Source organism: Lotus japonicus, chromosome 2, assembly GCF_012489685.1.
Source record: "Lotus japonicus ecotype B-129 chromosome 2, LjGifu_v1.2".
NCBI lineage: Eukaryota > Viridiplantae > Streptophyta > Magnoliopsida > Fabales > Fabaceae > Lotus > Lotus japonicus.
In genome coordinates this window covers 38,136,627-38,149,341 of record NC_080042.1, presented here as the reverse complement: position 1 = coordinate 38,149,341, position 12,715 = coordinate 38,136,627, and the positions used below count along the sequence as shown (strand labels likewise).

The 12,715-nt window shown below is 37.6% G+C and overlaps 2 protein-coding genes across 2 annotated transcripts; one reads left to right on the top strand and one right to left on the bottom strand.

Moving 5' to 3' along the window:
* Window positions 1-6,369: 6,369 nt before the first annotated feature.
* LOC130736413 (protein FAR1-RELATED SEQUENCE 5-like) lies at window positions 6,370-7,752 on the bottom strand. The gene has a single exon (XM_057588249.1). The coding sequence runs from the start codon at window positions 7,750-7,752 to the stop codon at window positions 6,370-6,372; it is 1,383 nt and encodes a 460-aa protein (XP_057444232.1).
* A 1,998-nt stretch (window positions 7,753-9,750) lies between these two features.
* LOC130736412 (uncharacterized) lies at window positions 9,751-12,465 on the top strand. The gene is made up of 11 exons (XM_057588248.1): window positions 9,751-9,864; window positions 9,944-10,214; window positions 10,314-10,389; window positions 10,858-10,990; window positions 11,076-11,236; window positions 11,345-11,465; window positions 11,557-11,727; window positions 11,817-11,867; window positions 11,954-12,067; window positions 12,156-12,239; window positions 12,340-12,465. Exons 1-11 carry the CDS (start codon window positions 9,751-9,753, stop codon window positions 12,463-12,465), a joined length of 1,422 nt encoding a protein of 473 aa, XP_057444231.1.
* Window positions 12,466-12,715: the final 250 nt, after the last annotated feature.

The following is a 12,715-nucleotide window of genomic DNA, read 5'->3' as shown; positions in this document are numbered from 1 at the left end:
GTGCTTCTGAATTCTACCTCAAGGTGCTTGATAGGGGAACTCAGGGAAGTTAACTATCGCGACTTTCCTGTTGTAAACCTAAAGGTTGGTTGGCAAGATTCAGATGAAGAAGTAGCTGATGTTGAAAGCGAGCCTAAGGATGACCATGCGGATTTCTTCAGAGGAAAGCCGTTCACTATCAAGCCTCCCATCTCACATCACACACAAAGGTTTTTGTGCTTATTCTTCTTTAAGTTAGTAACATTGTTATTGAATTATGCTATATCATTGCAACTGTTTTATGTATTTATTACTGGTCATTAAATCTGCAGGCAATACCCGCTGACTTGGTGAGACTAGCCATACATCCAAACAAGCCAGCCTGCTGCGTCTTGAGGGATTACCTGACAAGACGATTCTTTTGTGAAATGCGGTGGGGCAAGTCCAACAATTCTGCATGCTACATTTCAAAGGGCTGGCATGATTTTGTGGTAACAAATGGTTTGGTAAAGGGAGATTTTGTTTCGTTTGGCATTGATAGGAGGGATCCGGCCTTGATCCACGTTAGTGTGGATAGACGATTGGTTAATCAACTGCGTTCCCACCCTTAATTCCACTGAACTAGTTTTAGGTTAACTGCATATTTAGAGACAATGCCAATTTTTTTGGTTAGAACCCTTCACAGCAGGTTTTTTGATATTTTTGGTTCTAAAAACAAGTTGGAAGGATTAATTGCCATAGGTAGATTAAGCCTTAGTTTAGTGTTGTCGTTCTCACCTGGGTTTGTGCAGTTTCATCTTAGGGAGGGAGTGCTGTTTTATGGAGATCATTTTGGACAATGGTCTTAACTTGGACATGCTTATATTTCCTGACTTACACGCCATTCTTTTACTTTCATGTTGATGATGGGGGTGAGCGGTGTGGAGAATGATTTGATTTTACCTTCATTTGCTCAAAATTTAAGCACATTAGTAATTGGATTTCACTTGAATTTGCTGAAAATTTGATCAAGTGGTTTTATTGAACAACCATTTCATGCTCATGGATTGCATTTTCCCCTAAACTGCATGTGTTTAAATTCTAAGAGATCTAACTTTCTGCACATCATTCATCAATTGTGAGTGGTAACCTCTATATAGAAAACAACACAGAATGCATTGCTTTTTTTCTTCAATTTGCTGGAGAACGATTTTATTGTTTCCATAATTATCAATTTTATTTGATGTAAAATTCAAGCACATTACTATTATTGCTGTCAAAAAACTATTTTAACTAATGGAATGCTTTTTCCCCTAATCTGTATGTGTCTCAAATTGTATTTTGTGCACATATCATGGAAACTGTGCGCCACATAAAAACAATAAAACAATTTTTTTTTTCTTGATAAAAATAAAACACACAATGCATATGCTTGCTTATTCAATGTGCATTTTAACACTCCTGTAGGAGTTTATGTATAAAATTGCAGTTATACGTTTACTTGTCAGTTATCATTTTTTTGCTGCATTGCATTTACTTCACTCATACAAAAACTGGTTGTATCCTTTAATTTTTTATCCACAAAAATAGATTTATTAAAAATTGGTTTTACCGACTAAGTGGTACTGAGATGTTATTTCATTTTTTAATAAATTAACTCCTTTAATTATAATATTTATGTTTTTTCATAAAAAAAAACAATTTGATAATGTAATTTACTACTTAAATGGTATTTTTGAAGAGTCATGATTGCCCCTATAAACTAGCTTTGAAAGTTGTGCATAATATGTAACTGTGCACGGTCCAATTGATTTACTGCATCGTCTTCCCCCAAGCACAGCAGAACTGTTCACAGAGAAGGGCATACGAAACGTCTGTTCAGAGAGAAGGAGAAGGAGATAAAGCATCTCCTAGGGTTTTATCTCTCTTTCCCGATCCAATTTATGTTCGTGTGTTCCACTATCACCGCCACCCTCCTAGCAAGGCCAAGGTTCGTGTCTATGTTGTTTCCAGCCTTGTTGTATTTTCTACTTTCTATGCCTTAATGCCATTTTAAAATCTTTTTGTTTCTTCTGGCTGCTTCACCAACAATCAAACCTGCAACTTCCTTTTTCAAGCCCTCTACTTTCTAATTCGAAAATGCATCACAAAATATGTTGTATTTTTAATTGATCCTGGTTAGGTTTTAGCTGCATGCACGATTTGGAAATTATGGAAAATTGGTTCCAATATGTTGGCTGTCTAATTGTGCCTTGTTAGGTTTGAACAACGGCATGAAGTCCAAAGAAAAGGCACCAGCACTCCCTGATTTCACCCTTCCATTAGAATTGAATCAGGTAATTTTTGTCACTTATTATTTTTCATATTTGTTCTGACTGGAATAGTGTTGTGGTAATGGCTGGCTTAATTCTATTTAAAACACGTATAGGAACACATGGAAATACCGTACGAAGTTTACACAAGATTCAGAGTGGATATGGGTAGTACAATTAAACTTAGAGATCCAGTAGGGGGTATTTGCGAGTTTAAGTTATACTTTGGGGCAAATACGTGTAGGATTTGGGAATCTGTTCGTGCACTTGCTGTTAAGTATAACTTGGAAGAAGATCAGTTGGTTCACTTTTACCACTTCATTCGAAACAAGTTCAATGTGAAATTAACTGACAAGTCGATGAATGAAATCTATTACGGTGCGGGAACTTCCCAGAGACAAACTCAGAGAAATGAAAACCCTGCTGCAGGAAAGGATTGTGTGTGTCACAACGGCGGCGAGGAGCGTGTGGGTGTTGAGATGGATGAGCCTGGTGTGACTGTCCATATTGAAGAAGATTGTATGTATGTGGAGGTTGAAGAAGACCACGGAATAGAAGATGACGGTCTGATGGGTTCTGTCCGGCGATTTCCTAATGCAGACAAGGATCCTCCAGTTGTGGAATTTGATTTGGTGATGACCGCCTCAGCAATTTCAGGACGCCAGACAGTTGTGAGTACTCATTACGTATCTCTTTATTCAATGTTTGGTTACCTTTTATTTCATTAGTTATAGTGAAGAATGAAGATTGCATTTATATTCTCAGTTAAAATTTGAGCAATGCGAATCGTAACTTGAGGTTTAATTCTGTTGCCAGCACCTACCAGCGCGCTATGTTCGCAGACACTTGAAGAAAGAATGGATGCAGATCATATTGGCCAATGAACAGAGTAAGTGGTATGTTTGCGACCTCAAGTGGAGGTATAAGGATGAGCAACGAAGTCCCTGCAATCTTGCAGGTCGTTGGTATGATTTTGTGAAGGACCACAAATTAAAAGTTGGGGACAGGGTTCATTGCCAACCATGTAGCACTGCCAATAATCTTGTCTACTGCACCATTCACCACCGTCAGAAGAAAAAGAAGTAGCATAGTCGCTGTGTGACTATGTTTTTGAACAACTGTGTACTTGAATGCTTGTTTGTTCAAGTAGTTTAAACAATCTTTCTTTCTGTGTTCTTTAATTTTATTTCAGACATTGTTAACTTGTTACTCTTGGTATTATGTTGAAAATGCCCTGAAGAATTGATCTAAAATTATCTTCGTTAAACAGTGGTAGGATAGGCCCGCTGGGCCAACCCGCCCTGACATCATATTTAGAAGGGTTAGTTTATGGGTATTGTGCCCATTAGCCCGCATAACCCGCACAGTTTGAGCCTGCCATTTAGTGGGATTTTGGTTGGGTTGGGTTGGGCCGTTGGGTTGGAACATTTTCTAAAATTTTAGTTTTATAAAATTTACCAAAAAACATCATGCTCCGGATTTGTTTACTGGGCCCAATAAAAAAACCTTAGCCCATGTTATTTTTTTTAGTTCATAATTTGCAATATATTTCTGAAGCTCCAGTATCTCATGTAAAATGCTTCTAATAAGATTAACAACGGGAAAAATGTTTGGAGAAATTTATCCTACACTAGTTCTTGGTGGTGTAACCTTAGACCACCCCCCTTATGACCTGCAATAGCAAGTCTTTTTTTTTTAAATAAAAAAACCTATCTTTTTAAATCTTGAATTAATCATTAGGTTAATTGAATTAATTATCAAGTAATTAAATTAGGTCAAATTTAATTAGTTCATCATCTTCTTTTCTTCCTGCACCGTACTACAAAAAAGTGGTGCAGGTAAAACGCCTCCGTAATTACATAAATGAAAGTTTCTTGCATTTTTTCTTCAAAGTTTGTGTCTGTATTTTGTATCAGAGTTAAACAGTTTCTTGCAACTAAAAGGGGTTAAAACAATAAAATGTAAGCTTCCATTTGTAGCTTTTCAGCATTTTCCCTCACTCTACAATAGTAATACGTATGATAATGAGAAATCACATATTCTACAACATTGGTGCATAAGGGTTGAAAAGTTCAACTTCTATCCGAAACCATTGTACAGCCGAAGTTTAATTTTCATCTACAAGCCGCTCTGGCCCGCAGAATAGTGACTACTTTGGATTCAACAGTGGTTTTTGACATGGACATATTTTCGGCGTCCGATTGCACATCAAACTGCATTTGCTTATGTACCAGCCTTTTTCTTCGCCGCATCATGTTGCATTTGGCTACGGGGGCCTTGGTGTTGGCTATGTCCTCTAACAGCAGGAGCATGAATAGGTTGACAAGCAGATAGATTCTGCGATTGAGTAGATTATCAAAAATTTCACTGGTGAGGAATATCATGGATATATTAAAAATTTTACAAACACTGAATAACTTGTACAAAACCTGATAGTTTCGGGGCAATATCGGAACATAACCATAGCATTGAGGAGCATTTTGAGGACCATTTATGGGTTGACCATAAGCATATTGAATGTTGGGGTCTGGTATCCATCCACCATAACCATGTGGGAAGTTGACCTGGGCTGGCATACCCGTACCAACGGCTAAGTTAGGTGGCCGTGTTCCGTATTGAGGGACAGCGTAATGAAATCCGGGATGAGCTATACCACAAGAAGCAGCTGTCTGGGTTGGCTGTATCCAAAAGACGTAATACCTCGCATTAAGCTTTGTGAACAAGAAATACAAATTCAACTTATCTGTGAACTGTATATTTCTGAACTGGTCAGTGATTCACTGTCAGGAACTCACCGGTTGCATTGTTGAATTTTGTGGGGATAAAGCACGTGAGCCCATCTGACTTTCATCTTTATCAGTTGCGGGGGTTGGGTTTTCCTGAATCCACAAGTAGAATAACAGCATTTTCAGTTCACTTAAACGATTATCCAAGTCCATTTAACGCATGAGAAACTACAATTGAGTTGATATATATCGACCAACCTTTTCATTAACTGAACAGAGATTCGAGTTCTTTGTCTTTTGTTTCTTGGCTTTATGTCCTCGACGACCAACCTGCTCAACAACAACAATATCACAAATAACAGCAACACAAACAATAAAGGATCAATGACTTACCAAATGGTTTATTACATTAGAATTGGATCTACTTGGCTGCGTCGTGGCCTCGGTTGGCTGGCCCGTGCTATCGTCATTTACGTTGCCCTCATCCTCCTGCGTGGATCGCTCATCACCCTCCAAATCATTATCTTCTCCACCAACGAGGGTAGAACAAGTCCTTGCGTTGTGACCAAGCTTATGACAGTTTGAACACCTTGCTTGTTTCTTATTCTTTTTATTCTTCTTTGGTTTCAGGGTTGCAGGTTGGCGTCCTTTAGATTTGACGATATTGGGATCACGAATGTCGTTGGTCCCGTTGACATGTCCGCCTTGTTTGAGTATCTTATTCTTATACTTCGTCGTCAACTTCAAAATATCATTCATCATGTCAGTGAAGAGCCCAGGATTGTCAGAACCTAAGACGGAGAGCCCGTTGCACGCAGCAGATATAGCCCCAAATCGTGCTGTCTTCATTACAGAACTGTCCACCTCATCGGTGGATGTTGCCGACAAGTATTCAGATTTTGCATACCGTCCCCACCTGCTAAGCATAAGTGTTTTAGGAATGGTTTCCATGAGCTCATATTTCATGCTGTTGAAAATATGTGAACATGGTATTCCACGTGATTCAAATAGCCGGCATGGACAGTAAAATTGATTACTTTTCTTGTTGTAGACTACTTCAATGGTTCTTTCTGGCCTCCTATAATGGAACATTTCGTACCTCACTTCATCTCCATCCGCTGTTTTATCTTTATAATTCAATGGAGCCACACGCTCAATTTGATTTCTTACTTCTTTAAAAATTTCACACGTGTAGAGTTTTGCAGCTTCACTTTCAAATTTGTACAGAGTGGTAGTCAAAACAAGTTCAGTGTAAATACTACCGTAATCAGCTCGCAACTCATTAAATCTGTACCCTCTTAAAGCATGCTCAATGGTTTGCATGAAGTCTATAAGACTAATTCTTCTCTTGACATAGACCTTGATACGACTATTTATGGCTTCACATATTGATGTTGTCCGTATCCCAGCAAAAACTGATCACGGAGATATGCGGAGCACCACGATTCCTTTTTCTCATACACACTTAAAACCCACTTGTCTTTCTGTAGGCCGTGCTTAGAAACCATGTTCTGCCAGTGTTCCTCAAATTCCTCAACACTGAAGTGCCAATAAAGTGCTTTCTGAAAGTCATCCAAAAATTCCTTGCTCATTCTGTGATCCTTTGCGTTCTTGTGCAAGTGCCATGCACATAGTCGATGCGATGCGTTCGGGAATACTTGTTTGATGGCCTCCCTCATAGAAAGATCTCTGTCGGTTACAACAGATTTAGGTTGTTTCCCACTCATTGCTTCCAAAAAAGTTTCCAACAACCACTTGTATGTCTCAATAGTCTCATCAATCAATAAAGCGCATCCAAATATAACCGTTTGGTCATGATGGTTAGTTCCACAAAATATAACCAGTGGATGTTTATACTTAGTGGAGCCGTAAGTGGAGTCAAAGGCTAGAACATCCCCGAAGCATTGGTAATCTGTCCTGCTAACACCATCTGCCCAAAAAAGATTATTCAATCTATTATCTCCTGAGGTGGTGTATTTCGAATAGAACATGGGATCTGCATCAGCCTTTGATGTTAGGTAAGTTAGAGCAGCTCGAGCATCCCCACCTTTGACTCTGTTATGTCTCTGGCGACTGAAGTAGTTGTACAGATCTTCTTTCAAGAATCCTACTTTAGAATATCCCCCCTTCTGCGCCGTCAAATAACCCATGATATGACAGGTTCTGATACCATATGCGTGAAGACTTTCTGCCTGAGCTTTGTCTCCTTCACTAATTGTACGGTAAGCATTAATCACAGGGACATATACCGACGGGGTAAGTTCGTGGTTGTGTTTCTCCTCAAACCCCACCACACCCCATTGGCATTTCTTGTTATCGTACCGTATCCTGAGTCTTGCTTGACAGTTAGTGCGGGTTAGGCTTCTGTGGGCTCTTTGCCTATCCATAATGAAGTACTTTGGTTCCCTTAACCCCTCCCTATTGCATACAAATTTTCGCATTACAACTTTGTTATTAGAATCTCGTTCACATGCATCTTTTCTAACCACAAATCCCTTTCCCTTCGCGTAGGCACAGTAAAATGTGTATGCATTAGACTCACTGCAAAACGTTAAAGCTCGTATCTCATCAGCTGTTAAGGTAAGCACATTCCTGAATTCATCATCTGAACTATCTGAATCTGTATCGTCACCACTGCATCCCAATTCATTGTCTTCCACTACCTCTTCGTCATCCTCGTGCTCTTCCTCTTCATCTTCTACGAAAAGTGGCTCAGGAAATTTTGGTTCACCCCCATCATCCTCTGAAGTAGCCATATAATAGCCTTAAAGGACAGTATACAATCTCCCTAATGAAATTATCACTCGATTTAGGGACAAACCTACATAGTATTCACAAACAAAGCAAAAACAGCCTTCTTCAGACCAATTGACAAACCCATGGTGGTCACGCAAACCTTAAAAACCACAATGCATAACCATCAACCAAATAATAAGAAAATAACCAAATAGCCAACAAATATCACAAAATTGGTCAGTTTCGCAAACTACGCTTCTACAAAGCAACTCGACAAAGTCCCAAATGACAAATTACTTACTGTTTGAATTGGTGGATTTAGGGTTTCAACGATTTTCGAACTTTGCTCAATCTCCGGATCTCTGCATCTGAATAACAGTTAACAATTAGGACTCACGACTTGAAATGAGCACAATGTGGTGCCTGAGTAAACTTAAAATCAGCTGAACGACCTGCTTGCAAACGATCAAATAGGGCTCAACGAATGTACGAGTGTTCCCACTGTAGATGAAGAAGGGGATTTTTTCTGAAACAATCAATTGATGGCTTGCTTTAGTATGCTATGTCATCGAAGGTTTATCGCTCGGCGAGGAAGAAAGGAAGCACGATGGCCTGTCAAGCTTCAATTGCCAATGGAGTTAGGGAGAACTGGAGAATGTATAAGATGAAAACAAAGGCTGGAAGATGGTGGAGATGGAGGGAGAAAACAATTGAATTATTTGATTTATTAAGGTTTTTAGAATTGTTGTAATATCTGAAATGTTTTTCTGTAAATACATAATTCCTTTTTATAATAACATTAAATATTGGGGACTGAAATTAAAACTATTGGGGACCGAATTTGGGATTATGGAAATCTTGCGAGTTTGACTCATGGCACACTCCTAAACGGATTTCAACTGGGCCACGTACAAGTGGCATTCCTGCCGCCTAATTTCGGATGGCATTTAAAAATTAGCCATAATATATAGAAATAAGAATAGTTCAGGGTCCCACCAATCCAGGTGGCATTTCACTAACCTATTTTCACCATATTCCACGTGGCAGATTCCAGGAAATTTTCTTTTTTCTTTTTTCTTTTTTCAATTTTTCCTTTTCTCTCCCTCTCCTTCTCTCGATTGTCAAATTTTCTCCCTCTGCAGTTCACGTTCTTTCGTTCTCTCTGTGTCTCTCAACTTTTCAGCGCTTCATCCTCATATTTTCAAACCCATCATCTCCTCAAACGCTCTCCTCTACACATCAAAATCTTCCTCACCTTCTTCAAACTCATATCCGGATTCTCAAACCATCCTCTTCGCACACGCGCCCTCACCGTTCCGGATTCTAAGATCGACAATGTCCAACTTCAATCGAGTCTCAGATCATACAAAAAATTGATTTTGTTTCTCACGGCCTCATCGACTCAGGTATATTCATTACTGGTGCAATTTTAGGGTTTTTAGTTCTTCAATCCTTGATTTCGGGATTGGATTATTGTTCTTCAACCCTTGATTTTGGGATTATTTTCTACAGGTTATGCTGTAAGTTAGAGTTAAAGCAGATCCACATAAAACCCATCTCCTCTAAACATTCATCGTTAATGATTATCAACGAATCACTCAATTCTTATCCGGAGCCCCAAATCAATCCGGCACAAGATTCAATCAATGGCGAACTGGAAGATCACGCGATTATGGTCTACAAATCTCCTACCCGAGTCTCCAAGCACGCGAATCTGCGTTTTTCTCTGCATTTCAAATTAGGAAATTCACCCTTAATTGTGATATGCATACTGCTTAAATTTTGGCCATATACGTTTGACTAATCATGGAAAATCAAATTTCCCTCTTAAATGGGTAACAAATCAAACCTGATTTGTTAGAAGTGGAAATTGTAAATTTAAATTTTGAATTAGTATTATAAATTATTAAATAAGTTATAATTTAATCAGAAATTAGGACTACAAAACCCTATATATGTTATTGCATTCTGTGAACGATTCATTCCTCTTCTTTGAACGAAACGCAACTCATTCAGTCATGGCATATTTACCTATTTCAATTGTTGCTAAGGTGGTACACAAATGGTTTGTACCAAGCAACGATGGCTCAAGGCTTCCTCTGTTGATGGACTTCGACTTAATGGATAATAAGGTTTGATAGACTTATGATTTAAATTTATTTCTTAAGTTCTTTTTCATGGGAATAACTTATTCTATGTTTCTTTTAACAGGGATCTAAAATTCATGCATCTGTCAAACGGGAACGCGTCTACAAGTTCGATTCAGCAATTGTTGAAGGATCGGTATACTCAATAAGCAAATTTAATGTTACCGATTCAACTGGCCCATTCAGACCTACCCGACATGCACACAAATTGACTTTTGAATTGGATACAAAAGTCATCCCTGTGCCTGCCAACAGGGTAACACATTCTGTGTTCAACAGTTTCACACGCCTGGAAGATATTTTTTCTCCAGGATTTGATGCCAATTATTTAGTTGGTAAGTCTTAATACATTCGTTATTTCCATAAACATTGATCTTTTACCTTTTCCATCCCTAATTATTTTATTGTGGTAGATTTCATGGGTGTTTTAATAGGATACGGTACGGAGAAGACATTTGAACGTTATGGGCAAATTAATAGACAAAATCATATTGAGATTGAATATGAAGGGTAAGGGATTTGTATTTATGGCATGTGTTTGCTTTCATATGAAATATCTTGACTTATATTGTGAGATTACGACGATCTGCAGAAAAAAAATTAAATGTACTCTATTCGGATCGTATGTTGATTCGCTGAATGCTTTCTTAAGTTCTGGAAATGGTGACAATGCTGTAGTAGTTCTTCACATGGCAAAAGTCAACATTTTTAATGGTATAGTTTCAATCTATTTTATTTTTTACAAAAGTGTTTTCCATGACATTGTATATATAATATTTATGTTATTATTATCCTTTTTAAATACACAGGTAAGATCAACTTGCAGAATGCATACAACACCACAAAACTTATGTTCAATCCTGATTTTCCAGAGGCAGTAGAGTACAAACAACGGTATCAAGCTTTTCTCTTTCATTATTTATACTTTTGATATTATTTTAAATCACTGACAAAGTAATTTTTCTTTTCAACTTCCAGCTTCATAGACAATTCAGAAAATGTCTCTAAGTCTCTAACTCAATTGAGTGATCCAGAAAAAATTTCAGAGGAAGATGAGTTTCTGAAAGGAGGACCGAGAAAGACAATTTCTGAAGTTAAGCAATGGAAGATGGTAACGTTTCTTTGTGCACAACCCTTTTTCATTAATATAGTATTATGTTTGCTATGTAGATTATAACCTTCATTAATTTTTCCAGCGTTCTGCCTGCATTTTTATAGCCACAATCAGCGATATTGAGGAAAGTGGTTCTTGGTATTACATTGCTTGCAAGTGCAACAAGTCTGTATCAGAGGACTCTGAACTATATTTTTGTGCAAACTGCAACAGGCACGTGGTCAGAGCCAGTGTCACATCTAGGTATTTACACATGTCTTTTTAGCCTTCTAAAACTTTAATGGTTTTCATTATGTTATTATTGTGATCAATGACATTGATCTATTAATAATGTGTTGTCGAAATACAAAGGTTCTGCATACGAGTGTCTGTTGTTGATGACTCTGAATCGGCGACCTTTGTAATATTTGATCGGGATGCTGCTTCCTTTTTGAAAACAACGTGTCAAGCCCTAATTGATATCTACAAAAAGGTAGTTTGCTGAAATTTAAAACAGTCATACTCCATTAGTCTTACCGTCATATTTTCTCATTGATTTTAATTACAATTGACAACCCAACGAGCCTATTCCAACCCCTCCTGAGGTTAAGGGTTTGTTGGGAATGAAATTGCTTTTCAAAGTTGAGGGTAGCGATGCAGTCAACTTTAGATATGAGCCAACTTACCGTGTGAAGAAGATTTGTAGCAATCCTGATATCATTGCAAAGTTTGTAAGCTCAATTGAAACTGCAAATGTTAGTTTTCTATTTGTTTTTGTACCAAAGTTTATTTTATTTAAATGTGTTGTTTGCATTAGATCTCACTATCCTTACCGTTTTTTAAGGCTGTCGAATGTTCTGGGAGTTCAGTTTCACATGATAAGATTGGATCTGAGGTCTGTTATATTTTTCAATATGCGAATTTTGTATGCTTATATTCATTACACTTAGCTTCTAATCTTTTACTCTGCTAACTCAACAGTTAGATCAAAGTCCGTGTAGTGCTGATCTTTTGAAGACAAAAGTTGTCAGTAATCAAGTCCCTTTGTCTGATTCCGAAGGATTGGATAATTCAGCTACTTTGCTCTTAAGTCAGGTACATGAATATTAATAAAAGCACTCATATATCTTTCAGCTTTAGCATTGTTGTTGTATAGCGTTTTAATTTTGTTTTTTTTTTTAAGGAATCTGCTGCCAAAAAAGGATCAGACTCAATTTCAAAACCTGCCTCTGGCGTGAATGTTGTTAACGTGGCAGATGACAAATTGGTTTCCCTTTCAAAGTTTTTTTCACAAAAATCTTTTAACAATATATAATTAATTTAAATTTGTTTTCATCCAACTGTTGATTACACTATATTAACTACAGGACCTTTCACAAACTTTTGAGGATACTATGCTACTAAGATCGTTGATTCTACTACTTCAGCACAATCCAAAGAATGCTGTAAGAAGAAGGTTGTTACTCCTGCAAAACGATTGGTGGATGAGATAAATACTTTGCATCCCCGAGAGAAGACTTCAAACAAGCTGAAGAAGGTCATCAAACAGGAGAAGGATTGAAGATGGACTTTCATCAATTTACATTTGCTTTCAGATTATGTTGGATTTTTAATCTTTTTAGTCTCAAACAATTATTTTATTGTTTTTAGTTAAGTTTGGATCATTAAGTACTGTTTTGTTCATGGGATTTGTTTTCGGATAACTTTGGTGATTTTAATTGACTATGATTCAGCTCTTTTTTC

What these genes read in the sequence shown, in the direction of transcription:
- LOC130736413 (XM_057588249.1), bottom strand. Translation starts at nt 7,752, where the DNA reads ATGGCTACTTCAGAGGATGATGGGGGTGAACCAAAATTTCCTGAGCCA.
- LOC130736412 (XM_057588248.1), top strand. Translation starts at nt 9,751, where the DNA reads ATGGCATATTTACCTATTTCAATTGTTGCTAAGGTGGTACACAAATGG. An exon ending in GCTCAATTGAAACTGCAAAT is followed by an intron (nt 11,728 to 11,816) that starts GTTAGTTTTCTA and finishes CCGTTTTTTAAG; the next exon opens with GCTGTCGAATGTTCTGGGAG. An exon ending in CTACTTTGCTCTTAAGTCAG is followed by an intron (nt 12,068 to 12,155) that starts GTACATGAATAT and finishes TTTTTTTTTAAG; the next exon opens with GAATCTGCTGCCAAAAAAGG.